Source organism: Mustela putorius, unplaced genomic scaffold (genome assembly GCF_011764305.1).
Source record: "Mustela putorius furo isolate JIRA1106 unplaced genomic scaffold, ASM1176430v1.1 tig00000196_pilon_pilon_pilon, whole genome shotgun sequence".
Lineage (NCBI taxonomy): Eukaryota > Metazoa > Chordata > Mammalia > Carnivora > Mustelidae > Mustela > Mustela putorius.
Window position 1 is genome coordinate 15,313,841 of NW_025421310.1, and position 19,092 is coordinate 15,332,932.

Here is a 19,092-nt window from a genome sequence, read left to right on the forward strand (position 1 = left end):
GGTTTGTAACCACCTTAGAGAGTTGTTAAGATTACAAATCTGTAAAAATTAACACCAAGGATGTACTACTGAGAAACCATGTCATCTGAAATCATAGGCTCTTTGAAATCATTGTAATAGTGAGAAGGGGACATCTCACTCTTGCCTGAAGGATCACTGTAACATAGAGAAGCAGCTATGATTTCCAACCCGGGTGCTGACCTTCAGAGGAGGGATTTCTGAAGATAACGTTTCACATTTATCTTAACTCTATAATTTCTGAAGAAACAGGACTTTGTGTCTGCTTCTCTGCCCAGGCAAGATGCTGACTCCATTATATAGGAACTGCTTTGCTTTGAGTCCATTAAAGCTCTGCTTAATATATAAATTTTACGTAACATTCTTCCCCAAAACCTGTATTATCCCCATGTCTTCTTTTGTTTGGTGAGGCACCCTACACAGTTCCTCTGGACAGCTCTTTTTTTTTTTTTTTTTAAAGATTTTATTTATTTACTTGAGAGAGAGACAGTGAGAGAGAGCATGAGCGAGGGGAAGGTCAGAGGGAGAAGCAGACTCTCCATGGAGCTGGGAGCCTGATGCGGGACTCGATCCCGGGATTCCGAGATCATGACCTGAGCCGAAGGCAGTCGTCCAACCAACTGAGCCACCCAGGCGTCCCTGGACAGCTCTTAAAAAAAAAAAATACTTAGTAAATTGGCCCAAGTGAATTAAGCTTAAATGATTTAGCACTGATATTAGAAATGTACATCAACGGGCGCCTGGGTGGCTCAGTGGGTTAAAGCCTCTGCCTTAGCTTCAGGTCATGATCCCGGGGTCCTGGAATCAAGCACCGCATCGGGCTCCCCGCTCAGCGGGCAGCCTGCTTCTCCCTCTCCCACTCCCCCTGCTTGTATTCCCTCTCTTGCTGTATCTCTCTCTGTCAAATAAAATCTTTAAAATGTATATCAGAAATGTATAAAAGGTGAATATAAGTTATCCAAGTATATGAACATTTATACTTACACATGCATACAACTTACATAGTCAAACACACATATGTTGATTCTGGGGGGGAATCTGAGACACTTAAACTATTCTAAGTGTGAAATAGGTTTCAACAACATTCTGCATGAAACTAAATACATGATGTTTTCATGCTTAGAAGCATAGTTTATGTTCTAGACCAAATGTTTGTGTCACCCCCCAAAATTCCTATACTGAAACCTAATTTCCACTTGTAATGGCATTTGGAGGCAGTGCCTTAGGAGAGATTAGTGCCCTAATAAAATATTCCCCAAAGAGCTCCCTCACTCACCTCTCTGCCATGTGAGGACATAGCAAAAAGATGGCTATAAACGAGGAGGCTGGCCCTCACAGGACACTAGATCTGCTGGCACTTTGGTTTTGGACTTTCCCAGCCTCCAGAACTATGAGAAATAAATTTCTGTTGTTTATAAGCCACTATCTATGGTATTGTGTTATAGCAGCTTGAACCAACTAAAATAGTTGGTTTTAATTTTTTAACAGATACTGGCATAACATACTGGCTTATTAATAACCAAGGTGGGGGCACCTGGGTGGCTCAGTTTGTTATGCCTCTGCCTTCAGCTTGGGTTGTGATCTCAGGGTCCTGGGATCAAGCCCCACATCGGGCTCTCTGATCAGCAGGGAGCCTGCTTCCCCCTCTCTCTCTGCCTGCTGCTCTGCCTGTGATCTCTCTCTTGTCAAATAAATAAATAAAATCTTAAAAAAAAAAAAAGGTGCTTTGCATACACAGTATCTCACTGTGGGAAAACTACTATTTGATCTTATTTTTTAAACTCTATCTTTTCAACATAATAACCACACACATTTAAATGACTCCCTTTCTGCAGCAAGTTAACAACTTTATTGGACAGTAAGTGAGTCCCTTCAGTGTTTGATTGTTGGAACTGACAAGGATTACACTAGATTACGCATGTAACACTACATAACATTTATCTGTGCCTGGCACAGAGTAGGCACACAAAAAGTGGATTTTAATCAGTGGATTAAAACCTCTGCCTTCGGCTCAGGTCATGATCCCAGACTTCTGGGATCGAGCCCAGCATTGGGCTCTCTGTTCAGCGGGGAGCCTGCTTCCTCCTCTTTCTCTACCTGCCTCTCTGCCTACTTGTGACCTGTCTGTCAAATAAAATCTTAAAAAAAAAAAAGAATTTGATACGCCTTGTACAGGAGCAGTAATTTAAAACGGGCAAACAAACGGGATTTCCGTGTATCTATTTAAATTGTATTTTCTTTCTCTTCACGGATAAATTGAAGCGCTCAAAGGGCAAGTGGGCAGACTGGACCCGGTCAGGTCAGTGAGGTGGATAGACTCCCTGCGGGATAGATTCCCGAAGCATTGAGCGAACACATTCCGGCACTAGGCTGCAGAGCCGCCGTAACATCTCCGCAGGTCCCGCCTCTGCCTTTTTATCCCTGCCCCGGTCTCCTCCCTGCCTGCGGTGCCTCCTTCCCACAGCGGTCGCCTGGGCCGTGATGAAGCAGTTTCCGCCCTAACAGGGGTGGTCCGGCTCCGCCTGCTCTCCCGAGAACTGGTGGTCGCACACATTTCCTCCTCGTGTATCCGCAGGCTTCCCCGTCACAGTTCCGCCCTTACTAGCCCCACTTCCGTCCCGAAAAGCCACTTCCTCCCAGAAAGGGGGTGGTAACCGGGTTACTCTCCCGTCCATTCAAATGCCGCAAAACTTCCGCCACCACCGTGTCCTCCGCCGCTGTTCCTTCCGCCACAATCGACTCAAACGAAACCACACAACCCCCAGTTGAGGAGGGGAGCTCTGTTTCACACCCGGAGGGCAAAAGGCTGAGAGGAAGCGCGCCTCCATCCCCTCGCCCTCGGCTTCTCCCTTCGCGAGCCAGCCTCCTCCCCACGCACCCGCCCATCTCCGCAGAGACGAAGCCTGATTCGCCCTGAGAGAGGCGGGGCTGCTCGTCTGGCTCCACTCTCGCGGGCTCTCGAACCTCTCGCGAGACCCGACGCCCGACTTGTGCGCCCGGGAAACCCCGTTGCTCCCTTTCCCCTGGCTGGCAGCGCGGAGGCCGCACGGTAAGGCGGGCGCTCCGGTTCGGGCTGGGCGCGGGGCGTCAGGGCCGGACTCCCCAGCCGGGAGCGCGTGCCCGAGGGCTCCGGGGCGACTGTGTGTGGCCGCTCCGCCCCTTGGAGCCGCAGCCACGTGCGAGCGGCAGGCCCGAACATGCCCGGTCGGCGCGGTCCGGAAAACGAGACCGGACCAGGTGGGCGGCGTGGATGCGGGGGCCGTCCTCGGATCGGGGGCTCGGGTCTTCCAGCGTTTCCGCAGCGGCTCCAGCCCCTCCTTTTGCGCAGAGGTCTTGAGTGGCGGTGAACTCGAGTGCCCACAGGCGCAGGGGCCTTCAGGGCCCAGTCCCGAAGCGGGATCTTGGGAAGTCACAGGAGTGCGGCGGTTTCGGTCGCGTGGGGCGAGGTCCCGGCCCCTGTCGTTCGTCCGCGCGGGTCCTGAGCTCACGTGCTTGCTCTTTCTCCCTCAGATGCCTGGAGTTACTGTAAAAGACGTGAACCAGCAGGAGTTCGTCAGAGCTCTGGCAGCTTTCCTCAAAAAGTGAGTGTGGGGACCGGGGCTTTAGCGCAGGTGGAGGCTGTGGTCTTCGCCTGGCTCCTCGGTGGGCGTTGTTTTTCTTCTAGGGAGGGGTGGTGTGAGGTCTCGTGTGGAGTTCTCTTGTCTGTGTGAGGCAGTGTCTGGCTTGTAGTGGGGTTTCGTGCTTTGCATTCTGGGACACATGGGCCTCCTATTAACCTGCTGTCCTGCCGAGCAGAGGGGATTTGGGGGGTGGAGTGTGCGGGCTTCTGAGTCGTGCCTTTCTCACTGTTGGTCCCAGGTCTGGGAAGCTGAAAGTCCCTGAATGGGTAGACACCGTCAAGCTGGCCAAGCATAAAGAGCTTGCTCCCTATGATGAGAACTGGTTCTACACACGAGCTGGTGAGGAACTGGGGCCTCTGGCTGGGGACTGGGGGCTTGGGTGGCTCTAGCACACACCGTACCTTCCCATTATCTCTGAACCCAAGATTGCAAGAGAGGTGAAACTCTTTGCCATAGCTGGCCTGCAGTGTGAGGAGAAACCTCGGACTGTCTGTGCATGCCCTGTGTGACACTCAGTATCTTCACATTCTGAGTCTCTTTCTCTGTAAGAGGCTTGTGTGAGGACCTGCGGCTTTCTCTGAGTCTCCAGGAAAACCTAGAGTCAAATAAGTTCATATTCAAAGGGGGCATGTTTAGAGGGAGGTATTTACCTTTCTGTGTTAATGCGGTCTAGACTCAGGTCCATCTGCACCACTTGACTGTGTGACCTCTATCTGCCTGTGCCTCTTGTGGTCCTCTCTAAAATGGGGCTAATGATTGTACCACTGCAGGATTATAGTGGGAATCAAATGAGCTTATGGCTGTAAAAATGCTGTTAAGTGTACTTGTGGCAGACTTCAAGTCAACTGTCTAGTTTTTATTCAGATCGTCAGGCCAGCTTTCTCCTTGTCTCTCTAGTAAGTTTTTCTTGAGAGGTGGAGGTCTGGCCTTATCACTGCTGTAAATCTTGGTAGGGCCCAAGGGCCCAAAGAAGGCCTGTGGTCACCCTGGTAACCATGCCAGCCCCCCCCCCCTTTTTATTAAGTCTTCCAGTGATGCCAACTTGGAATGAATGACTTAAATGTAGCACCTGATAGCACAGTGCTGTTTTGCACCTGTCCTTGACATTTCGGGTTTCTCCAAGCTGTCACCCTACAAAAGTCTAGTTTAGGAATTATAGGGGGTGCTCGGTGCAAGACTGTTCGAGGTGGCAGCCTCTGCATAGGCCTTCACTAAGGGCTCTTGGCCTCTGCAGCTTTCAGCTTTCCTCTGTGGTATAGGAGCTCCATCCTGGCCAAAGCTTGTCTCCAGATAGGAAGTAGGTGGGAAGCAAGGTTTGGAAATTGAGAAGATTGAAGGATGACCTTGAGAAGAGTTGGCCTCGGTACAGGTTGCCTTGGCACCTTGGAGCACAGACAGTTTCGTAGATTTGTGATGGACTCATGCGTGGAATGTCATGAGATCCATGCTAATTCAGGCTCTAGACTGGACGTAGGGGCCAGTAGGTCTCGGCCACAGCCTCAGACCACTGAGGATGAAACAGCCAACTCATGGGGAGGGTGGGTGGCATATGCATGTGGTGGGCATCACTGCTGTGCTTTTAGAAAATGGGGCTGGTGGAGGGAAGCTGACATGACTTCCCCGGGCACATCAGTGTTGGAGCCTGAATGAGACCACCACCCCGTCCGTCCATCTTGGGAAACAAGGCTACCCTGAATGATCTTTGGCAGTGCCCCAAGAATCAGTTGGTCAAGGCGGCTTCGGATCTAAAATGAGAAAGTCTAGCCTTTTTGGTACGGTCAGGTAGATACGTGTATTTTGTTTAATCTGGCTAATTCAGAACTTATCAGGTAGTGCTGTGGTTTCTGTTTTTGTGGTTGTTGTCAGAAAGGTCAAGTGACATGCCAGACAGTGATGCCTCAGATCTGCCGCACCCACGCCATCACTTGAGGGGGCGGGTCTCCACTTCTCTTCCCTTGGCTGCATTTCATGGTTTTTGGTTTTTTTAGTTGGGCAAAGCTTAGAGGGAAATTAGTTAAAGACGCTGGGCAGTACACACAGATGAGTCTTACTGTGGCTGTGATCTCTTTGCCCGCCCTGCTCCTTTTCTGACAACTCACATGAAGTGTGCATCCTCTACCTGCTCTCCTGGCCTCCTTTCCTCAAGGTTCCCAAATGCCTTTTTTTAAGATTGTTTAATTCATTTGAGAAAGAGCACACGCACCAGCAGGGTGAGCAGCAGGCAGAGGGAGGGTGAGACATAGGCTCCTTGCCAAGCAGGGAGAGCCTGATGTGAGGCTCCATCCCAGGACCCCAGGGTCATAACCAGAGCCAAAGGCTGACACCTAACCAACTGAGCAACCCAGTTGCCCCCCCTTACTCCCTTTTTGATCTTGGCCTAACTGCCTTAGTGCCAGAGCGTGGTGGTTCTAGACCCAGGTTTGTTGAGTGTGTACCCTTTTTTTTTTTTTTTTTAATAATTTATTTATTTCACAGATATCACAAGTAGGTAAAGAGGCAGGTCGAGGGAGCAGGCTCCCTGCTGAGCAGAGAGCCTGATGTGGGGATCGATCCCAGAACCCTGGGATCATGACCTGAGCCGAAGGCAGAGGCTTTAACCCACTGAGCCACCCAGGCACCCCAGAGTGTGTACCTTTTTGTTGGGACACTACCATGCCTATTTTATATTCACATCAGAGGCAGAGTTGCAGTTGTGACATCCTACGTGACATACTATACCGAAGATTCTGACTTTGACCCTTTGCAGGGGAAGTTTGCCAGCTGGAATGCTCCCACCTCCATAGGGCTAGCTCATACTCCAGACAAATCCTAGGAGATACTTCCATTACCAAAGAGGAAACTGAGGTATAGACAGGCAGGCTGACCATGGGAGAGTCCTGGAGGCTAACTCCAAAACCAGGGTCTGTGTTGTATGTGCTTTATTCCTTCTCTGGATCATAGGGCCTTGGCTCATCCCCTTGGGGTATGGAACCAGAGCACAGTGGGGCAGTAGTCTGTGCTGGAGGCTGAGCTCTGGCAGGAGGTGGTGTGGGGACTGACGTCTGGAGGCATGTGGGGGCCATCGTGGAGCGACCAGGTTTTGATCGCTGAGGGGTGGGGGTGGATAAAACAGGACATGGCAGAACCCACCTGAGGGTGCTCTGGAAGAGGAACAGAGCTATAGGAGTGAGAAGTACTGAGGCACAATGGTGTGGGCTGAAGGGTGAGGTAGGGCTGGAAAGAACCTGTGTCAGGAGCTTCTTGCTCTTAAGAGCATCAAGGAAAGGCCACCATTGGGCTTTGTGAAGAGGGTGTTTCAGTATGGCCTTAGGCAAGTCTCTTGACCTCTTGATTCCCAGAAGGTCCTGCTTGGGAGTGAGGTGAGAATCCATTGTCTTGTTAGCCAACTGCTGCTGAATTGGGACATCTGAATGCAATTCATGATAGGATTGAACCTGGTCCTCTCTGACTCCTGCTGTGTTACGGGGAGGACGGCCTTGTAGACCATGCAGGAACAAGTTAACGGATGACAAGGCAGGGAAAGTAAGTCTGTCCTTAGAAGCTCAGCAGAGAAGGGTTGAGGGCAAGATGTATCTGGGAGGCCACTTTGTGACCCGGTAGGTCAGGGTGGGATCACAGATCTGAACTTAAAACCAGCTGTTGAGATGCTGAGCTGCGAAGACACCTGTGCAGTTCCTGTGGTCTGCCAGGTGCTCCAGTCCCCCCCCCAGTCCCTTGTGACATTCCTCCACCTGGTGCCCAGTGCACAGGGCATGCTGCTGGTCCTTCCTTTGCAGGTGGAGGTGCAGACTGGTTACTAGGGACAGGATTCCCCAAGAGGAGCGCAGCAGAAAGCCCTCAGAGGGACTCGAGGAGAAGCCATTTGTGCAGACACCTGGCTCACCGTGCCCCTCATACACCGCAGGATGGCCAGGATCTGTGGCATAGCACCTCTGTTTCAAAGGGATTGGGACCTGGGTCTCCAGCAGGGGTGGGGAGGTGTAGGGAATGGGTCAGTATTTTGTTTATTTTGGCTATAATACTCTTCAATTTGTGAAGTTAATACTCTCCCTTATAATGGGTCAGGAAAATAGTATCAGCGGGGTGGGTGGGGGGACACCTAGGCTTGTGATGTCTGACACCACACTGGATGATTTTATGCAGCTTTTTAATGGAACTCACCTCGCCTTCCTTGAAGCAACTAACAGCTGGACTTGGCTGGAGCTTATTCTCTGCCGCTCCCTTCTCGGATGAAGGAAATCTTGCCCTTTGGGTACCGTGGCCCAGACCACTGGAATCGGGGGCGGACTCACAGCTGCTGAGCAGCAGTGTTGGGGTTCAGACCCGGTGTTAGTGCTCAGCGCGGGTTGGCCACTCCTTTTCATACGGAGCCCAGATCAGGACTGGGTGGAGCCTTGGTCCTGTCTTGGCCAGGCCTCTCCTGGGCTCTGTGGGCTCAGTGTTCATCTCACCCCTTTTGTGAGGCCGTCCTGCGCTCCCCAGCCCTGGGTGCATCCCGCGTGGGAGAGCAGGTCTCCACCCCAGTCAGCACATGCTCTGTGACAGGCTCAGTGGGGAAGGGTGGCCGCTGCTGGGCATATGAGCTGGTCTGAAAGTTTGGGGTGCTCCGGTGATGTCTCTGGAAGGGGGGTTTGGGCTTGGAGGTGTTGGGAGCACTGCAGGGTAAAGAGGGAGCAAGAACCAAGGAGAAGGGTTTTAAAGTGAGCAGAGACTGCAAGCAGGGAACCTGAGGCGCGGGTGTGTGGTGGCCCTGATGGGTGGGGGTGGTTTCGGCTGTGCCGTGGCCCCCAGAAGCCCTCAGCTGTATCTGGAGACCATCTTACAGGGGTGGAGGGGGCTGGGGAAGAACTACTCTGAGGGGGCAGGCAGGGAGGAGGAGTTCGCGTTTTACCCCACCCTGAGCTGGAGGGTCATGGCCATGGCCTGGCACCGGCTCTTGGGAGTTAGTGGTTACTGGCCGACTGAGTCCTGATTCCCTCTCTGAGCTGCAGGACTAAACCTTGTGTGCTGGGCTTCAGGAGTCCTGGAGTGACCTAGAGGCCCTGTATCAGGCCCCAGTTCCTTCACAATTCAGTGGCCCCCTGAGGTAGAAAGCCAGAACAGTCTGAGGGGCTGTTCCTCAGAGCTGTGTGACATGAGGCCAGTGTCTTCCGGAGCCTGTTGGCTTTTCTGTGAAAGAGAACGACGCTAGACGCCTGGGCAGTGACAGCCACGCTCTTCTGAGGGACCATTACTCCTGGTTCTCAGATGAGGGTGAGTGGCGAGCCAAGGCCATACCGGCAGGCCAGGTCCTGAGACCATCTTACTGCCTCGGGGAGAAGACGAAAAGCAGATGGCACAGGGCCCCGGGGAGAAGCAGGCCTGTTGAACACAACAGTGAGGGACCGGGGACTTGCCCAAGCCAGGCTAGAGCTAAGAAGCCTGTGTCCCTGGTGGGGTGGGATACCCATTGCAGGTTGCATGGGGTGTCTGTTCTAACCCTGAGTTTTCCGGGGCTGAGGGGTTCAGGGGGCTGCACCTGGGTAGTGGCCTGGCTCTCCTACCCTGCTGCCCCTCAGGCCTGGGCACATGGAGGTAGACAGTCACAACTTAAGCATTTGCCAGGCTCTGCCTGCAGGACAGAATCCCACCTTACGGCAGTACGGCTGTGGCGGGCCCTACAGTCTCCCAGGCTGGGCGCAGAGTGCGGGGACACTTAGTGTGGGGTAGCTGGGCAGTGGTGGCCTGCCACTGGGTCTTGGTGTGTGCTCTCAGTTCCCGGGGCTATACAATGGGAAGAAGTAGCAGCCACACACACAAGTGATATGTGTGTGACCTTGAGCAAGGCCCTTCCCACGGCCTGCCTCGGCCGTGGAGAGGAGCCTTCTCTGCTTGAGAAGCGTCCTCACATCTGCGCACACACCCGCCACCCGCAGCTTCCACAGCACGGCACCTGTACCTCCGGGGCGGCGCTGGGGTCGGCTCCATGACCAAGATCTACGGGGGACGCCAGAGAAACGGGGTCATGCCTAGCCACTTCAGTAGAGGCTCCAAGAGCGTGGCCCGCAGGGTTCTACAAGCCCTAGAGGGGCTGAAAATGGTGGAAAAGGACCAAGATGGGTAAGCAGGGGTGGGGGGAGTGATGAAGAGCCTGGGGTCAGATCACCTATAATGAAGTTATCTAGCACCATCCTTCCCCCGTGTGGGGAAGTGCTGGGTCTGTCCTGCACAGGCTGCAGCTTGCCCCTTAGGCAGGGGATTCTGCAGAAAAGCGAACCGTGAGGGGCCTCACCCCGACCTCACTGGCTGACTACCCCGAGCTCCAGGAAGGTAATTTAGCGACTGTCCGCTTTCATTAGCCTGCTCGTTAACTTTTCCCAATTGATTTTTCGGGGCTTTTGATCTAATGCTTGCACAAACGACACCCGGCAGCTCCCAGGGGGGCTCCCGCTCCTGCTCCCAGCTCCTTAGAATGCAGTTGACTGGGGCCCTCAGTGGGACTTGGCTGGTGTCCTGTGGGCTCATGGCTAGGTGCCTTCTTGGGAAGCCTGGCTCCCATCCAGGAGGGGCCTGGCAGTGACAGGGCTGAGAGCCTGTGCTCACGAGGCGCTGCATGACTTCTCCCGCAGGGGCCGCAAACTGACACCTCAGGGACAGAGAGATCTGGACAGAATCGCCGGACAGGTGAGGCCTGGGTGTGGGCCAGGGCTGGGTCCCTGAGTCACTGCACAGGATGCTTCAAAGCCTGAGCTTTGTTAGGTCAGTGTCCTTCCCTGGAGGGCACTGCCCAGGGTGGGGAGGGGGGCAGGAGAAAATTCTGACTGCTTTCCTGCTAGAGCCGGTTGGAAATGCTGGTGCCGGGGTGAAGGGCCCCAAGCCTGCGGTGCAGCTGGGCTTGTTCCTCGAGCAGGACCTGTTCCCCACAGCTGCCTCTGCCCATGTCTGCAGCCTTAGGATCGGGGCTGCACGGTTTCCTCCTATTCATGCCTGCTGAGCACCACATGGGACGGGTGTGGAGAGGGGGAGGCAGGCCAGCTCGGAACTCCAGCCTCTGTCCAGATGACTGTTGGCTGGACACCTTGGGGCAGAGTCCATTTGCCTGGAGCCAGTTGTGTCTCCCCCCGCCCCCATAGACCCCTAGGGGTTGGTAGTGAGGGCTCAGTGGGTACCACAGTGGGAGTCCCCAGCACCAGCCATGGACCCCTTGTTGGTTTTCTTCTTTATGTATCATTGACTTGGGCCTCCTAGGAGCTTTGAAGGGGGCTTAGCCACTTAGTCAAGGAGCAAAAGAATAGGTGTCAGCCCCCTGGCTGTCGGGGGGCAGCCTGGAAGGAGCTGGTGAACTCTTCCAGGGCAGGGCAGAGCCTGGCATGGACATCGTTGTGGGTGATAGGGCAGTGGGTGTTGGAATCCCACTTCCTATCCTTAAGTCCCAGTTGGTGCATCTGTAAAATGGAGAAGTGCCTGAGGGTGTAGGGATCAGACCCAGGGAACGTGCTTCAGGCCACAACCCCATTTGCTTGGTGTCCCTTGGGTAGTGGGAGCTGCTCCAGAATGTCTGAACACAGACCCCACGCCTGATCCTAATTACTTTCCCATCTCTTCCCGCAGGTGGCAGCTGCCAACAAGAAGCATTAGAACAAATGCTGGGTTAATAAATTGCCTCATTCATAATCCTCGTCTGGGTCTCTTTCTCTCTCTCTGGGCTGGCTGTTTTCCTTCCACTGTGGGGCGCGAGGAAGGAGCCCTGAACTTCACTTTTTCCCTCCTGAAAGGGGCAACCCAGGGTGCCCCCTGGGGGGCTGTGGCATCAATAGCCACTGGAGGCTCTTGCCCCTCCCCCCACATCCTGCCTTTGCTGTTCTCAGTAAGATGAGAAAACTGAAAGGAGTGGCTGTTGAAGCCATGGCCCCACTTTGGGCCTGGGCTGCAGAGCTGGCACTCTGTCCGCTGCTGGAACAAAGCAGGAGGGGCAAGTGGCTTTTTCCCTGAAGGAGGTAGACTGGGACGGCCAGCCTTCACTCCTGGTGGTTGAGTGTTCCTGGTGTGCACCTTTTGGAGCTCATCTCTCCCCAGAGTTGGGGTGGGGTGCCACTTTCCACACCCGCCACCACCTGAGGGGAGCAGTGTGCGGGGCTCCTGCACAGAGGTTGAGCTGGGCCTTCAGGTGGCACCACCTCTAGGGTACTGCGTGGTGATTGGCTCTTGGTGTGAATGGGGTGGGACCTTTAAAGGGCTCTTAAGTGGGCGTGTGCCAGCAGACCCCAGAAAGCTGAGCCTGGAGAAGTGACCCAATGTGACCAAACCCACCCACTGCCTGGGGAGCACTGAGATGCTGAGCCTGAGCTGGCTTGGCCAAGGTCTGATTTTCCCCAGCCCGGTTATTGAGATCCATTTACTAACAGTGTGAAGTCTGCGCTTTGAACTCAGACTGGACTAACAGCTCTGACCCTAATTCTGTGCAATCCTGAGCAATTTATTCCTCCTCTGAGCCCTCCACTTGTCTGTATCACTCCTGAGGGATCTGCAGTTGCCATACAGACCGTGCCTTGGCACAGAGCAGCACACCAAGCACATGACCCATTGCTTACTTCGTGTTCAGGATAGAAAAAACAATCCCACATCTGGTGGGGAATGAAGCTGTCATCCCTCCCAGTTCCAGCTCAGAAGTCTGCTGGGGGATTTACACAGATTAAACAGCCCACCACATGGCAAGGTACGTAATAAACTTAACAGACTAGGCAATCCTGCAAAGGTGCCGGAAGCACCCACATTTGGACATAAGGAAAGTCAAGTCACAAGTTGGGTCATCATTTGTGCACCACAGCAAAGGCGTGGCAAAACCGGAACTTGAACTCAGGCAATCAGGCTCTAACCACTGCAACGAACTGCCCTTTGGAAGTAAGGGAAGTGGAAAAACAAGGCCCAAGGGATTATGAGCCTGGGCATGGCCTTGGGTCGCTCCCTGTTCTGGGATCGTTTCCTTTTTTGTCAACGGAGGACGAAGAGGTCCTGGAGTAGGCAAGAGAACACAATGCAGCGAGGCCCAGTACCGGGTTGGCACACATGGCACCAGGCCCACCTGCTGGCTGATGCAGTGGGTGTCCCCAATCAGCCTGCCGGGCCTGAGGGCTTGCGATCCAGCAGATGTCCCTCTGGCCACTGGGGGGCAGTCGAGGGCCTGGAAATGGACTTGCCAAAGAAGGAATTTGTAGGGCTGCCTGGTCTGCGCCAGCGAGTTCTTCCTGGGGGGTGGGAGGGGGTGTCATAAGAAGGAACTAAACTGTGGAGGAGCTGGTAACCTGCTACACAGCCATGGTCACAGAAGAACACCTAGGTCCCCAGAGGGTCGGGGAGCGAGTAGGGCTCCCAGGCCAGAGAAGGGGAACTGTGTCCTTTTCTCACGGCTGGGCAAGGGTGGGCAGGAGAGCCCAGATTACTGGAGAAGAAACTGAGGCCCAAGCAACCAGTCAGCTGACAGGTCCTGAGAGTCAAACACAGGAACCATGAACTCGAGGCCCATGCTCCTCTGTGTGGGTGAAAGTTGCATTTTTTTTTTTTTTAATTACGCTTCGAGCATGCAAAACAGTATACCTATTAGTGTGTAAGAAAGACCCATGGACCCACTGCCCAACTTCTTTTCTTTTAAAGATTTTACTTATTTGACAGATTACAAGTAGGCAAAGAGAGAGGGAAGCAGTCTCCCTACCAAGCAGAGAACCTGATGCAGGGGACTATCCCAGGACCCTGAGATCATGACCTGAGCCGAAGGTAGAGGCTTAACCCATTGAGCCACCCTGGCGCCCCTCCACTGACCAACTTAAGTAAAACAAGACCTAAAGCCAGGACAGTCAAAGTCGTCTGTGTACCCCTCCCAGCCCCAGCCCTCTTCCCTTCCCCCAGAGGGAACCCCTCTCAGGAACTGGGTGCCACTCACCTGCGTGGGTTCACACCTCAACTACAGACCCACGTGTCCCTAACAGCACCTGATGTTTCGCCTTTTGAAAACAAGTCAACTGTTGTACGCTACATGGTTTTTTGTCCTTTTCACCTCATTTCTGAGATGCAGGTGTGTTGACGAGTGGAGCACTGCCTTTTCCCCTGCTGAGTACTACTCTGCTAGTTGCTTATGTCACACTGTGCGCATCCCATTCTGCCGCACACAGACTTTCTGTTTCAGTTTTTGCTACTGAATATCTCCGTGAGCTAACTACCCCCACCCCGTGTCTCCTTGCGTGGGTATGTGACAGTGCCCCAACTGCTCACAAACCTCTCAACAATCGCCTGTGATTCCCCACCCCCACTCCTCAAAGTCCGTTTCCTTCTGCGTGACCTAAAATAATGCTCAAAGGCACGTGGGCACACATAAGTGACTTCGAATCTCTGCTCCCCCGCTCGCAAGCTGTATTACACGGGGCAAGCAATGGCATCTCTCTGGGCCCGTTTTCTCTGTAAAAATGGGGTGGGGAGGGGTGGCCTACCTTGCCCAATCGTGGGGAGGCTGACTCTCATCAAGATCCTGTCGTGACTTTAACTCCCCAGGTGCTGGGAACATCATCTCCGGTCACAATACTGGGGGGATACACTTGTGCTCATCTCTTGGATTAAAAATGCCAAGGCTGGGGCACCAGGCTGGCCAGGTCAGTAGACCATGTGACACTTGGCTTGGGGTTGTGAGTTTGAGCCGCACGCTTTGTGTAGAGATTTACTTTAAAATTAAAAAAAAATTTTTTTTTAATGCCAAGGCTCAGAACAGGAAGCCACCGCCTAGTCGTAGAGCTCATTTATTTCCTGAGCATTAATACAAACCACCTTTTACTGAGCACCTACTATGGGCTGGGCCGTGTGTTCAGAACTTTGCACACACGACCCCTTTAAATCCTGATTCCAACGCCAAGAAGTGAAGACACAGAGGCTCAGAGAGGACATGAGCTCTGCCTAAGGCCAGTGTGGAGCGGAGAACAGGCTCAGAACCACCACTCCGACAGACCGCCAGCAGGCAGGGGCACCTTGAACTCTGGCTGGGGCTTCCTTGCCAGGACTGGTCTCTTTCCCCTCCCTCCCAACAGCCTCCCCTCAGGGGAATTATGGCCACAGGTGCAGGGAGCAGTTTCTCTCCACCAGGGGCCTGCAGCTCACCAACAGGGGCTGCCCCAGCGGCCCAGAGCCAAAGGGCGCAGAAGGGCCCAGCAGCGGGGCCATTGGAGCCCATCTCCGGCAGGGCTGGGCAGGAAGTAGGGCGGGGTTTCAGGCCAGCCGAGGTGGAATCTGGTACCCCAGGACTGCTGCAGCCCAGACCAACCAACCCACTGGGAGAGATGCCTGGGGGTCCCGGAGTCCTCCAAGCGCTGCGCGCCACCATCACGCTCTTCTTCCTAATCTCTGCTGTTGACCTGGGTACGTGGCTGACAGGCTGGTGCTGGGGGCGGCGGGGTGGGGCGAGCAGTGGGGTGGGGAGGACTGAGGAGGCTGGAGAGAAGGCTCAGGCAGAAAGAAAGGCCCTGTTCAGAGGGTGAGGAGCCAGCAGGTGGGGGGGCCGGTGCTGGGAGAGCCCCTGAAGCAGACTTCCGGAGCAGGCTGCAGGGACGAGGGGAGGCCGGAGGGGGTTCAGCAAAGTTTAAGGGGTGTCCGCAGCCACATGGAAGACCGGGGTGACAGACGACTTCCCCACCCCCTCAACCCCACAGGTCAAAATAAGGAACTAAGGTTGCCCTTGACTGAGCTTCAGAGCTGGGGCAGGAAGGCAACTTGGGGGTAGGGCTCAGCTTCAGAAAGAAGAAACGGTTTCTCCTTCTCTGCTTTGAATCTCAGTCACCCCACTGCATAGGGAGCCCCTATGCTGGGGAAGGGGGTGCCTCATCCACGCTGCCGTTCCCGGCTGCCCCACCCCCACCCCACACAATGCCAGCTGGTGGGGCTGTGACCACTGGGGCTCAGGTTGCTGCCTCTCTCCCCACATCTTCCTCCTCCTCTCTTCCTCACCTCTCACCTCCTCCTTCCAGAGGAGGCTGGCCTTGGGCGGGGGGGGGGGGGGGTTTCCTCAGCAGCCAACCACCTTGCTAAGGCCCCTCCCCTAACCCCCAGCCCAGCCGCCAGCTAAGGTCACTCCTGACCCCCAGGTTGACAGAAGCAATGAGAGTGGGGACTGAGGTCACAGGGCAAGGTGGGCCTGAAGGCTCAGGGTTTGAAACACCAACCACTCTTGCTGCCCTCATGATGCTAGACAACAAATTTGCCCTCCCTGGGCCTCAGCTGTCCCACCTATAAAATGGGTTAATGAGAGAAACTACCTCTAAGGCTTTTGTGAGATTACACCAGATAAAGCGCCAGGTGTCAGGTGGGGCTGGGGACTGATGGGAAAGTGAGCCTGGAAGGCCTCCCGGAGGCAGTGAGGTCCAAATGGATTCTGGACAGAGCTCCCTGGACAGGGGCACTTCTGCCACTAGGATGCCAAATATCCAAATGCCTGTGAGTTCAGTGGGGCCAAAGCACAGAGCACAGGTGGGGAGGGTGGCAAGAGGCACACTGGAGAGATGGGGGGACAATGGGTGTCCTTGTCCCCATCCTCCACAGGTGTGCCCTCTCTCTGCTCCCCTCGATACTACTCTCCCTACAGAGGCAACCTCACTCCCTGCACCGTGGGCCCCTCCCCCAACCCCCTCTCCTCCCTGGGGAGTGTCCTCAACCTTCTACCCGCCCCCCCCAACACACACACGCACCCTGGGCTGCTGCCACTGCTGGGGCCTGGGTCCCCATCACAATCCCCAACGCTTCCTCATCTCTGCAGGCCCCAGGTGCCAGGCCCTGTGGGTGGACGAGGGCCCACCCTCAGTGACCGTGAGCCTAGGGGAGGAGGTCCACGTCCCGTGCCTGTACAACCATAGCAGCCGCGACAGCACCTTCAATGTCACGTGGTGGCGCATCATCCAAGGCAATGCCACCTGGCCCGACATGTTCTGGAGCTACGGCCAGGGCCCCCACAGTGAGCTGAGCATCCAGGCCGCGAACAAGAGCCACAGAGGCCTGTACAGGTGCCGGGTGGAGGAGAAAGGCCTCAACCAGAAAGTCAACCAACAGTACTCCTGCGGCACCTACCTCCGCGTGCGCGGTGAGCCAGCCAGCGGCGCCCTGGACCCCTCCCGCCCCACCCCTGCCCCACCTGTGCGGTAGGGGTGGAGCCGGTGCCCCTTTCCCTTGTGGGCAAACTTGCGTTCCCACTCATGCTCACTGCAGGTGGAGGGCTTCGGTGGTCTCGTTCTTGCCAGGACAGGGCTGGGATGCCTGGCGGGTTGGGGGTGGGAGGCCCTCGTGCTCTGAGTGGCTCCCCTCCTCTCAGAGCGGCTCCCCAGACCCTTCCTGGACATGGGAGAAGCCACCAAGAACAACCTCATCACAGCCGAGGGCATCGTCCTGCTCTTCTGCGCCGTGGTGCCTGGGACGCTGCTGCTGTTCAGGGTGAGCCCCTAGGGACTGGGGCCCTCTGAGGTGGAGGTCCCCCTAAAATGGGAGAGTGACAGCATCCTCACATGACTGAGGGACACCTGAATTTGTAAAGGGTGCGGGGCCCAGCAGCGCATCCTTGCTCAGTCTCCTGGCAGGGTTGTCCTCACTCCCCACCCCCAGGTGTACCTCACTCTAGCCCCCCACACCCTAGCCATGGTGTCTCATTCTAGCTGCCCCCCCCCAGGAGCACAGGGGCCCTCAGATGTGTCCAGGGAAGGCTGTCCTCCTGGAGTCACTGAATTGCTCCAACCCTGCCTTAGGTGACAGGCAACCAACCCAGCCACTGCCATTTCTAGCAGAGTTGTTATTTGTGCAAGAACTGTAAGGCGGGGACCCAGAGACACCTGCCACTCAACTGCTGTGTGGCTTTGGGCCCAGTCCTTATCCTCTCTGGTAAAGCACCTCTTGGCACCCCAGAGTGTTGTTCGGTGGGGAAAACATATTCTCCCCCCACACCCCCTCCTCCCAATCACCCCCTCCCAGAAACGATGGCAGAATATGAAGTTTGGGATGGACGCCCCAGATGACTACGAAGATGAAAACCTATATGAGGTGAGCGGTGGGTGGGGACAGGCAAGGGGCATGTGCATTGGGGTTCTCATGGGGGTCCTCCCTGGGGTCATCTGGGGGCAGGATCTGGGCATCAGGGCGCTGAAGCCCCCCACCACATGTTCACCCCAGGGCCTGAACCTGGATGACTGCTCCATGTATGAGGACATCTCCCGAGGCCTCCAGGGCACCTACCAGGACGTGGGCAGCCTCCACATCGGAGACGGGGACGTCCAGCTGGAGAAGCCGTGACCCTGTGGGCTGCCCTAGCCAGCTGGGCTGCCAGCTCTGGTGTTCCCTCTCCCTGCTCCCCCTCCGCCCCATTCGGTTCTCTTTTCATGATCTTTCCCGGGAGTGTCCTGACTCTACTTCCCCCTTGAGCATGTCTGCTCTTCCTTCTAGACTATCCTCATCCACCTGCACATACCCCAATTCAGCCCTCCTCCTGCGGCTTTTCCCAGCCTCCCCCCCACACCCAGCGGGTAATGAGCCCTTAATCGCTGCCTCCAGGGGACCTGATTGCTGAGCCTCGTTAGTGTCCCCTTCCCCTCCCTGCTCTGTCATGGCCACTTAGTGATAATAAATCCCTCCCTACTGCAGACCTTGGCAGGAGTCGTCGATCTCATGGGGATGCTCCCCTCTTCTGGTGGGACCCTGGAGTCCAGGCCTCCGGCCCCTTCTCTCTTAGACCCAGGATCCTGCCCCCACCAACTCCCCAACCCCCAACCGTGCCCACTCCTTTCACCTGGGGCCAGGTAACCAGACAGAAATAAGAATTGTTTGGAGTAGTGCCTCACCTTAGGCTAGGTCCCTGAGCAGGCAGGGGACACAGAAAGGAGGCAGGTGACCATATTTATTTATTCATATTTCAGTCCCACAAACACAGGCGCCTGTCTAGTGGGGCTGGTACCCTGTGCTGACTACAGCCAAGCCACACCTTTTCTTTTCTGGGAATGGACTTACAGCAGGGACATCTGGGGAGAATCTGTGGCTGTCATCTGGGGACTGGGGTGGGGGGCACAGGGACGCAGGGTTTCTGGGAGAAGAGAGAGACACAGAGATAGTGATGGAGAGACAGAGCAAGTGAAGAGAAAGACAATGAAGGGACAGGGAATGGGGGGGGGGCAGAGAGAAAGCAGGAGACAGAGAAAGGAAAGAAAGGTCCATAGAAAAATGGACACGGAGAGGCTGATCCCTGGGACTCTAGAGAAAGCAGTGGTTGGCGAAATGACCGAGGTGGCCATGCAGAAAGATACTGAGACCCGGAAAAGGGAAAACAAGAGATGCGACAGAGGGGAGGGACAGCGCGGAGAAGCAGGGCCCCGCGAGCGGGAGGAAAAGACCCCCCACGGAGAAAGGAGGGCCAGAGGGGCAGACAGGGAGGGACGCGGACAGAAACGCGCACAGCGAGGTAAAGAGAGAG

At 55.2% G+C, this 19,092-nt stretch overlaps 2 protein-coding genes across 2 annotated transcripts; both read left to right on the plus strand.

Moving 5' to 3' along the window:
- The first annotated feature begins 2,997 nt into the window (after positions 1–2,997).
- On the plus strand, positions 2,998–11,291 carry RPS19 (ribosomal protein S19). The gene is made up of 6 exons (XM_004767727.3): positions 2,998–3,067; positions 3,529–3,599; positions 3,877–3,977; positions 9,554–9,737; positions 10,247–10,301; positions 11,229–11,291. The coding sequence occupies exons 2-6, from the start codon at positions 3,529–3,531 to the stop codon at positions 11,253–11,255; spliced, it is 438 nt and encodes a 145-aa protein (XP_004767784.1). The 5' UTR covers positions 2,998–3,067; the 3' UTR covers positions 11,256–11,291.
- Positions 11,292–14,846: 3,555 nt separating this feature from the next.
- Positions 14,847–18,268, plus strand: CD79A (CD79a molecule). The gene is made up of 5 exons (XM_004767728.3): positions 14,847–15,014; positions 16,405–16,725; positions 16,954–17,072; positions 17,604–17,672; positions 17,802–18,268. The coding sequence occupies exons 1-5, from the start codon at positions 14,936–14,938 to the stop codon at positions 17,919–17,921; spliced, it is 708 nt and encodes a 235-aa protein (XP_004767785.2). The 5' UTR covers positions 14,847–14,935; the 3' UTR covers positions 17,922–18,268.
- Positions 18,269–19,092: the final 824 nt, after the last annotated feature.

Bases quoted from the DNA above. Each gene is read 5' to 3' on its own strand.
- RPS19 (XM_004767727.3), top strand. From the start codon at position 3,529: ATGCCTGGAGTTACTGTAAAAGACGTGAACCAGCAGGAGTTCGTCAGA. The intron at 3,600-3,876 runs GTGAGTGTGGGG...TGTTGGTCCCAG, and splicing joins CTGGCAGCTTTCCTCAAAAA to GTCTGGGAAGCTGAAAGTCC. The intron at 3,978-9,553 runs GTGAGGAACTGG...CGCCACCCGCAG, and splicing joins CTGGTTCTACACACGAGCTG to CTTCCACAGCACGGCACCTG.
- CD79A (XM_004767728.3), top strand. From the start codon at position 14,936: ATGCCTGGGGGTCCCGGAGTCCTCCAAGCGCTGCGCGCCACCATCACG. The intron at 15,015-16,404 runs GTACGTGGCTGA...TCATCTCTGCAG, and splicing joins AATCTCTGCTGTTGACCTGG to GCCCCAGGTGCCAGGCCCTG. The intron at 17,673-17,801 runs GTGAGCGGTGGG...TGTTCACCCCAG, and splicing joins AAGATGAAAACCTATATGAG to GGCCTGAACCTGGATGACTG.